General features: G+C 38.2%; 1 protein-coding gene across 1 annotated transcript; it reads right to left on the minus strand.

Annotated features, from left to right (window-relative positions):
• Positions 1–4,470: 4,470 nt before the first annotated feature.
• TDRD15 (tudor domain containing 15) lies at positions 4,471–10,350 on the minus strand (the record flags this gene model as incomplete). Its single annotated transcript, XM_084202301.1, has 1 exon — positions 4,471–10,350. One exon carries the CDS (start codon positions 10,348–10,350, stop codon positions 4,471–4,473), a length of 5,880 nt encoding a protein of 1,959 aa, XP_084058427.1.
• Positions 10,351–10,737: the final 387 nt, after the last annotated feature.

A 10,737-nucleotide genomic window follows, 5' to 3' on the forward strand; every position in this document is an offset into this window, starting at 1 on the left:
CCAGCTGGGGGATGGTAAGTACTAAGGATTAAGACTGTGCAATCTCTCTGGGCAACCTTCTGCAACAAGTGACTGTCCTCATTCTGAAAAGATCATGCTTTCCAGCCTAAACCTTTCATTTTAATTTATGGCCATTTGTTCCTGTTACATTTCATTGTGTTTCTACTGACCTGTTTCTCTAGCCTCTCCCTCTGGATTGCTGCCTGTGGTCCTTAAGGTGTATCAGCTGGTTCTTACTACTTGGTACAACGTGCAAACTTCATGGACAAATGCTCCATTGCTTCCTTATTGCAGATAGAGTGATACACTTCACTTGCAAAAAAGCAGAAGTAAAATATTTACAGATAAAAAACATTTGATAATTTAAGAGTGGTTTAACAAAATCTGATGGCAAGATACACTTGATTATTTACTGCACAGAGATCAGAGTCAGACAGACTTGATAGGGAGACCCTACTGGTGAGTCATGAGCCTCAGAAAGGACCCCTCCTGATTTTCAACTCCCTCTCAGAAGGGAGTACAGCTGTAGCTGGATCCAGCCTTAATCTCAGCCTTCCTTTATGTCCAAAGACTTGCGTGTGCACAATCAAGCCTTTGCATCGCATAGCTAAGATTCCAAAGTTCAACATGCTATTATTCACTTACTGAGAAGCTGCTGCAGGAAGTAATCTCTCAGCCTCAAGGAGTAACCACGAGAGAGGTCCCTGCAATCCTGGCATGCAGCCTCAACAGGCCCTGGGCCTTCCACTACTCTCCACTTATGTGGAGTGAGATAGTCTTTGACTCATAGTCTAATCTGCATAGCAATGACAGCAGTTAGTTTTTTTCCAGACCTGGTTTGAGTCCAGCTTTGACCAACTGTGGTTCAATTAGTCCTTGGCTATTTTGTTGTCTGTGGACCCGAATCCACTATTTGAGATGCAGCATCCATTTGGGACAGGCTGTTTATTTGGGAGGAATGTGGGTGAAGATAAGGCACAGGGGTAGCAAAGAAGCAAGGGCAGGAAGTGCAGCAGTCTGTGGAAGAGTGAAACATGTCCCCAGACCTCAGTCTGCGGCTAGCACAACACCCTCAAGCATGCACACACACAGTCCTCTGTAGACATTACAGGTAATTAAAAGCACTGTCAAAGGCTCTTTTCCATCCTTGAATTTGCCTTTATGAAACCGATGATAATTTGTTAGTTTCTAGGAGCTCTTCCTCAAACACTACACTCCCACTTAATTTCCTAACTTTTTACTGAAAACTAATCCTAACACACTAGTTTAGCACTGAAGTCTCAATTTCTGTATGGAAGCTTACACTTCTATGCTGCCTGACTCATACAATTCATCCCTTTCAAAGCACCTGCACCACACATCTTCTACCCCAGTGAAGCCTTTTCCTTCTTTCCCTCTCTTTCTACATGAATCCTCAAGGATCTCATCTCCAACTCTCAAGCCCACAATTTCTGGTGGCTGAAGTTTGAGCACATTTCCTCAGGAGGTAGTGCAAAGTAACTCCTAAATCAGCCAAAAATGTTCGGCAAAATCAGCAAGAGGTACTTCCCCTTAGAAATCCCATGCAACACATATTTATGTATCTTCAGGTATTTTCCAATGCATTCACCACCAGCAAAGGTCACAGAAAACTTCAGAATGTCTCAGGCAGGGAAAGTTACACAGAGAAGATATGCATTTTATTTATTATTTTTAGTATTCATTTTATTTATGACAAAAAGGCAGTATACACATGGAAGTTTTGAATTCCAAAAAAATGAAACTGGTTCTCTATCACTTTTGTGGATTAAAAATAATCATAGTCATCAATGATACAGTATAAGTAAATACAAAAAATATAAAAAATATAAACATTAATTTCAAATTAAATTTTAGCAAAAAATATTATTACTACAGAAAGTACTGCATTTATTCAGCATTATGGTCATTCTAGAACAAATAGGAAAACACCTAAACATCTACATCCTAAATAATTGACAACTTCTTCCAACTAGGTTCTGAGTATGAATTCTCCTTCTTACAAGAAAAATGTTTTAACAGCAGAGTTACACACCAGAGAAAGAAGAGTGGGCGCAAAACACCCAGCCAGACCTCCCAGCAACCTAATCTAACGATCCTAACACATCCTTGGAATGCACTTCTGAGAATCTGCATCAACAGAGGCAACAAGACATTCTTTATATTTACAGATACAAGTATAATCCTGAAATACTTTCAATTATCTGATTTTTACTTGAAGCATTTTGAGTATCAGACCTTCAGTAAAAGAATTACTATCATGAGCTAGTCTCATTACAAGTTGAAAACAAAACACACATTCTTGCAAATAAATCTAACATTTGCAATTTGGGAAACATAAAAATAGTACACACAGCTGTTTATTTTTTTCTTATTCATACATCATTTCTAGGCTCCATTTTGTAACATTAGAGAAGCAATATTCTACAACTACATACAAGTTAAAGCACAATATACATAAAGAAAAAATAATCTACTTAAAATATGCAAGTTGTGTATTACTGTACACATGTCTGCACTTAGGGTATCCAAATGATTTTTAAAAAGAACAGATGCCCAAGATCCTACTTTTCCAACTGAAAGACAGCCAGAAGTTAGAATCAGTGTTAATTAATATTTGTCAGTACCTCTATGTGGCACTACAATGAACCAGCACAGCAAGTGTAAAGTCATCACTCAACATGAGTAATGTTGCACAATACAGCCTTTGTGTTTTATACTAACAGCCAGCAGTATGTCTAAGTATTGACAAAGAATGTGCCAGGTAAGCTTACAATTTTAGCAGGAAAACCTTGAAATTCTGAAATATAAGGAAATGATGCAATATAAAGAAAACAATCACAAATTGTTACAACCCCACCCCTTTTTCTAATCATTATATTAACATAACATTACTGATATTTTAAGTAGTATTTACTTGAGCAATTTTATCTTACACATTTTCTGACTTATTAGTAATGGGCATTTTTCACTTGTACTACAAATATAATATAAGCTTCAAGAATAATTCACCAGCAGAGTGAATCTTGTAAAGATCTGCTGGCATTGTCTCACCTCTTATTTGACTTTTTGACTTTCCCAGACATGTCTCTCTTACTTGAAAAAAAAAAAAAATCTGTTTTCCAAATAAAGCTTTCAGGTTTTCACATAAATTAAATACAATGTGATATGGAGGGGGGGGAGGAACCGGGAGGCAAAGGGCACGTGTGTTGTTAAATCTTGTTTACTTCTAGAGACGCCCAAGATATGTTGTTTACCATTAGGGTTGTATTCATTTTCTCACTGAAATTCAAACAATCACAGAGCATACAACGAAAACCCCTCACTGCTTAAGGACACTTCATATTTTGTCCAAACAACAGAGGAAGGAGGTGAGGGCAAAAAATAAAATAAATAAACAAATATATCAGAAAAACACCTGACAAATTCTTACCATTTCAAACTACATCCTGAAAAAAACTACCCTTCTAAGATACAAAGTATTACCATCACTCTTCAGTTTTCCTCCTCCCACAAAGGAGAAAAAAAAAAAAAAAGGTTCTGAATGTTTCCCTTTAAGATAGAAACAATATTTTGACTTTACAGTGTATTGACTAAGCACTTGGAGAAAAGTCCCTCTCTTCATTCTGATGGGGAGGAAGATGAAGAAGTATCAGTGGAACACACATGCTTGGCAGAGCAAAAAATCCCAAAATGATGCAACTCAGATACTAAGAGAAACTTCAGAAGGGGCAATAGCATCTCTACAGCAAGAACTAACTGAAAACAACCTAATGCATGTCTCTCTCATAAATGGGAATCCAGATTTTTGGCTTAACTGTAGTGAACATTGAAACTTTTTTCATGTGGAAACTCTGGAATCAGAACCAACAAAAATGTCTGGCATCTTTGTTTTCTGAACATCCAAAAAATGGAGACATCACCCTGTAAACCACATGTTACTGCAAATAAAGATTATACATATACATACAAAAACTTCGAGAGCATTCAAACAAAAAGGCTTTCCTAACTGCCATCTACTGATCATTCAACTAATTCTCGACAGTAGCTTCACACACAGTCTTTCCAGACTGTAGAACATCAGAATCACAAGCCTCAGCCAGTGCTTCTGGTAGAAGATTTAGTTTGTGTTATGACAACTTTACTTTTCTTGTCATCATAATGCTGGAAAAATCCCATTGTCACAGTAGTGTCCATCTTTTGTAAGTTTTCCTTCCTTTCAGTGTTGTAAACTCAGATCCTTTGTTAATGGTATTCCAGCAGCCACTTTACCACACTCTCTCCTTTGAAACTTTTTTATAACTAATGCTGTGCTTCAAAAGGCTTTTTTGTTTCTCTTCTATGCCCGACTTCTGTCAGCAAAATCAGAATTGTTATCATAATTATAGTGGTTCACGAAGGGAAGCATAGTAACTAGAATCTGGCCACTTCACTTGCAATTCTTTTTTCTGATTAGAGTCTGTCAACTGCAATGGGACAGCACCTACTGTGAGAGCAGACTGCGTGGCCTGCAGCAATTAAGGCATCAGACAGATTGCTATCTTCACACAAAACATCCACCTCTAACTTCATTTCAGAGCCATAGTGGATAAAATGAAATATCAGACCTGGTTTATGAAGAAGCTGCTGAAACAGAACTATAGCTTCCTCACTCCAGTGTTCCCCCTTCCCAGGAACTGTATCGTGCAAAGAGCAAGAGTGTGCCAAGCGTGGCAAGTATAACAGACTTTCTGGAACAACTTTAAGCTTATGTATATCAGAATAAGGTATGGTCCTCAGAAAGCCGTAATCAATAAACGTAAGAACAACAGACTGATCTGTTACTTCACTAATTTCTGCCCTGTACCACTCTGCTTCCTGCCCAAACTCGATCAAGCAGCTAGCACCAGGTACCACAAGTTCTTCTGGCAGAGCTGGCAAGTTGTCAGGAAGGTCAGAGAGCAGCAAGGACAAGTTTCTCATGCAATCAAAGAAGATTTCAAACTGGATGCTGAAGTTTGAAGGATCAGTAACTGCAGTTGCACACCCAGGATATGTTCTGCCACTACGCAGCAGCATCCACATGACTGAATTTATCCTGAATGATGTATCAAACTCCTTACAGTTTGTATTACTACATTTTTCTGGTCCAACAATTGTCCAACCATGACTTAAGATCTGGTTCAAATACTCCTGAAGCGTAACTTCTCCTACTAAAATATCTACCTCCCAGATATCAGCTGATTTCAAGTATCTCAAAAACAAGATCCTTATTTCACAGTCTAGAAGTGCATTTACTACATGGTCTAAGTGAATTTTCTTCAGGTTCTTAAAACAAATCCACCTACAATAAACAGCTTGTTTAGGAATACTCTTAATCTCATCACTGAGCATCTTTGCATTATTTAAGGACACCATCTCACACGTGCCATAATCCATGAAAAAAACTAGCATTAACTTTTCCCTGACAAATTTCTTTATCACTTTTGATCGATTCCATTTTAAGTTCCTTTCAGATTGTGTAATGCATTCCAGACCCTGTTCAATGTCATCCACTCTAAGCAAATCACTTCTTTGTGCTTCTTTGTCAAGCATTACATTTAACTCATGTAGTATTTGCAGATTTTTAAGTAACTGTACATAAAATTCTCCATTCTTTGAAATATTAACTACTTCTGCTGCTTCCACTTGTCCAGAATTTAAAACCTGATGAAAGAGACTTAAGGGTTTTACAGAAATATTTTTCACCCCAGGAACCTTGGTTTTATTTTGGCCACCTGAACTATTCTTAGACTTTTGAGGATTACCATGTTGTTTAGGCTTATTTTCCAAAGAAAATACCCACGTGCTATTCCACCTTATGCTGTCTATTTTATGCAAAAAGCTGTTAGACAAAGACTCTCCATCACAAATTACATCTATTTCCCATTTTTCTCCATGTTGCTGTAAGAACTTGCAAGCTACTGGCTTGTCACTTACTGTTCTTGCAAAATATGCAGCACTTTCTTTAGTCCAGCTTTCCCCAGGAACATTTTTTACACTGCTAAGGAAACAATGAACGCTAAACCTTGGCAGAGTTAAGAACTTTTCTGGAATCCTGCGGATTTTTGATGAACTTACAACTGCAGTATTACCATAGTCAATAAATTCTACCTCATAGGAGTTTCCTGATTTCAGAGTTTTAATAACTGCTCTATAGTAAAAACAGTCAGCATCGTGCTCCGCAACAATGAGATCCCCTACCATGAGCTCATTTAAGCAATTTTCCCTACCTCTATTCTCCAAGCTTTCATTCAAATCATCTGCTAGTTTTATTATTAAGTTTTCATCCTCTGCAAAGTGAACATAGAAACTTGATGGATTATTCATATGAGCAATATAACCTGCTAGTTCGGTATTCACCTGGATATCACGTTGAGGAAGGCTACTTAATGTAGGTATATTTTTATTACTCCTTTCCTGTTGACCTGTACAATTTGGTCTTTCATTCTGAGATTCAGATAGAGCGTTTACCGTGATTTCCTTTGAATGTAAAGCAGAATAAGAGAGGGAGTGAGAAGCAGGTTGTCCAATCCAAGGCTCCTCTCCGTTCTCCAGAAGAGCACTGAAAGTATTTCTAAAACCTTGATCTTTGCTGTTGTATAAAGTTTGCTCTTTTGAGAATCCACTATACAACTCTGTTGTGCTACATGCAGTTGGCTCTTCATCTCCAAAATTCTCACCAGTATCTGCCTGGAAATATTCATCATAGGCTTGGCATTTCATTTCTGCTTTCAATTTAAGGATTTCAGGATCTTTAACACTAACTGTATTAATTTCTTTGTCATCTTTCATGTGACATATCCCTCCTTCATTACTTCTAAATTGTTCTGTATGGCTTTCCTGTGCCAATTCTGCCAATACCTTTTCTTTAATTTTCTGACTTACTTTGAGCTGTCCATCATACAACTCCACAACAATCTTTCCATCTGGTTCTCTGGATAAAATCACAGCCTTCAGCAGTTTACCAAGGAATGTTTTCACAAACCATGTAGTAATTCTTGCTGGAAATTCTGCCCCCCTAAGATCTGACAGATAGAATTTAATAGCTTGCATGGGTGTGAATAGTAGATCAGTGGCAGAATCTGGAATAGGCATCAACTGGTCTCTCTCCACCATACTCCTATTTCCAAAATCCACATAATCAACCAACAGAAAGGATGTTGATTCCACAGGAAAAGCCAAAGCTCTGTAAAAGAGACCATCTTCCACATATTTGGCTATACACAGTCGTGCACTGCCATGATAATTTACATTACCTGGCATTTCACTTAGGTCACTAACCTTCTTCATCAATGCCTCAAGAGTTTCAGAGTTGCGGTTAAGCTGACAATAGAATTCTGAAGGACTGTTTATGTGAGTTATATAAACCTCCTCCTCACTTCCAATTTTTATATTAAAAGATGAATAGCAAAAACTGTACAGAGAACCCAAATATGAAAGGTTTCTCAGTCCAACACATTCAGGCTGGGTGAAACCACGTTCTCTGAGGAATTCCTCCACACTATTAAGTGGAGTCTGTAAGTCAACTACATTGCATAAACAGTTGGGGCTCACAAGAACAAGAGCATAAATGGTGCAAGTCAGTGGTCCTCTAGAAGAAGAGATGAAGTCTTCAAACTGTCTATGCACTTCTTCAGACCAATTGATTGAGTTAGTCTGTAAGACCACATTTTTAAGTCCACATCGAAATGCTTGACTCTCTAGAGTTAGGAAATCTGGAAGAATACCCTGTACATCTTTAAATGAAACTCTTTCCTGATAACCATAGTCTACAAAAATCACATCAACTTCATCTGTGGATACCTCCTGCACAATAGTTGCTCTGTACCACTTCCCATCTTTGGGATACTTAACAACACAGGCAACCTGTCCAGTTTTGTAGGGAGTGGTGTGATCTTTATAATACGTCTGAATTTGTCCCATTAAGTTATTTAGCTCTGTCAGTTTGCTTTGCAGTTGACATGAAAAATCTGCTGGGGAAAAGATGCAAGAACACACCACTTCATGAACAGCTCCTGGTTTAAACACAAGGTCCTTATAAACTAATTTTTCCTCACATACCAACTTCTGCATTTTAGAGACAGCACCTTCTCCTGAACAGGATGACACAACAGATTCTCTAGGCACTGGTGGCACATTTAATGATTTTTCCTTCTGAAGCATGTCTCCATTTCCAGACACCTTATTTTTGCAAATATTACTGGTGTTCTCTGCATTGATTTTTTCTTTTTTACATTTGAGGTGATTCCCGCTGTGCCGCTTTTTTGCTGCCCTTACAACAGACTCTGGTGGCATTAGCCGATATTCAGCATAACCAGCCTGAACCATACACGTGGCAACGTTTCCTTGAAGGAAACCAGTATGACACTGCACATTAACAACGTACTTGTTGTTTTGCTTTCCAACCACATGAAGTAGCAGTGGTTTGTTCAACACCACGTTTTTAAAGAAATCAGTTTCTTTTTTAACCCACACACCATCAACAGGAAATGTGCAAGCAAGGGAACAACAGACAGCTAAAGCTGGTAAATCAGAAAACTCAGGAAGCAATGTTTTCACATAGTGACAAGGTATAGTATCTGTATTTCCAAAATCCAAAAAGTAAACCATAATGCTAACACGAAACACTTTTGTGACAACACCCCGGTAATAACACCCATCCCTGCTATACCGGGCACAGCATAGCAACCCAGGTTCTGGCTTTTTAAGGACCATCTCATCATCTCTATACTGACTGTATGTGCAGGCAATGTTTTTCATCAAGGCATGGAACTCATTCTGGTATCTACAAGTTTGAATCCAAAAGTCAGATGGATTTATGACGTATACTACAAAAGCTCCATAAAAAGAGTTCATTTGCATCTCTACTCTCTTGCAGTGGCTGGAGAAAGAAACGTCCCGTTCAGGTAAGCAGGTTTTTTTATCTTTGTTTCCAGAGTAATTCTTAGAAGAACTGTTTCTCTCAGGACTTGGTTTGTGGTTTAGTGTAATACTTCTGGCTTTCGTTTCCAAAAGTGAGACACATGGTGCAGCTGTCTCATTCTGGTCTTCTGGATGCTCAACATTAATTCCAAGATTCTGTTTCTGCAGCGTTATATAATACAAGCGTTCAGTGTTATTGTATAAATCAACTTGGACACACACAGAGGTTTGTCCTATTAAGGCTTGTGTAAGTTCCTTGAGCTGAAACTTTACTACTGTTTCATCCTGACTACCAAAACAAGACAGCGTACATGGAAATGAAATCATTGGTAAGGTCATGAACTCAGCTTTCAGTTTCCGAATACAACTAGGTGGCACAGCTTCAATAATGCCAAAATCCATAAACCAGACCTCCACATGGTCAGAGAGAAGTTGTTTTATCACTCCTCTATGCCACTGTCCGTTTTGCCTCTTGGCAGCACAGAGCAGCCCGAAACTATCACAAGATGTGGTATTTTCTCCAACAAGAGCTTCATAGTACAAATGCATAGCTCCTGTCAAACATTCCAGCTCTTTCTGCCATTTCTGTATCTGACAATAAAATTTATTTGGGCTTACTGCACCAGTTATTTTTACATTTTCTTTACTGCCAACAGGTAGACATGGAAAGAGTTGATCTGGAACATGCCAAAAATCTGTTGGTTTCTCAGAATTATTTAAGGTAAGTAACTCCCTGAACGGATACTTCTGTGTCAACAGTTGTGGCATTCTCTTACAAAGCATTCCTTGGGGCAATGTTCTTAAACTTTCTACAACAAGACAAAATGAATCTCCATCAATAAATTTACCTAGCTGCAGTTCAAGAACATCAGTAATAATCTTAGGCACTTCTAGAATAAACAGTTGATATGGTGTAACAGCCTTCACATGACCAGTGATCTGTAATCCTACCAGAGATGAAAAATAGTTAACGGCTTTTGGACCCCATCTATCTCCAAGAGGAAGTATGCTTGCAAAAACACCCAAAACCACCTTTGGAGGCAGCTGAAACAATTTATCACTAGCTGCAGCAAGATGTGTTTCCTCAACAGCCAACACGTGTCCAGTGTCTATAAGAAAAGTCTCACAGATATTCCCTTTTTTTCTCAGAACTCTTCCTCTATGCCATTCTCCTTCTGGGTCTTCCACCAAGCAAGATCCACCAACACAGATATCATCTCTCACTTTGAACACACGCTGTATTTCATTCTGTAGTATGAAATAGTCAAGCTCACATCCTACGTTGTACTGAGCCTGGAACATTATAACCAAGCACTCAGGATGGCATTCTACATGAGTTATCTTCAATTTCTTATCTACTGAGTCTGGTGAAGGAGTCAGAGATTCCATCCTGTCTGCAAAGAAAAAGAGTATGATCATCTTGATAATTGTCTGTATTTTTTCTTTCTAACTAATTCCTTACATGACATTTATTTTCAAAATGGTTTAACAGCATATTATGAAAATTCTGGCTAAAACATATACTAAACATTTAAGAATGTCATGTTTTAGGCAACTGAGATACACTCCATGCAATTCTCTTGGTAAAGACACGCTCAGGTAACACGAAAAAAAGTACCTCTGGATTCACTCATTTGGCAACAGATTTTTATCACTTGAGATTAATTTTTAACCAATAGGTTGCTCCCACAATAACACCAAGGTATTCTAGTCTGTTTATCCTTCCTTTTAATACGTAAAAGACCAAGGAGTCATCCCCAACTCACCCTGCATTTT

This window comes from Fringilla coelebs (genome assembly GCF_963513975.1).
Source record: "Fringilla coelebs genome assembly, chromosome: 3".
NCBI classification, from domain to species: Eukaryota; Metazoa; Chordata; class Aves; order Passeriformes; family Fringillidae; genus Fringilla; species Fringilla coelebs.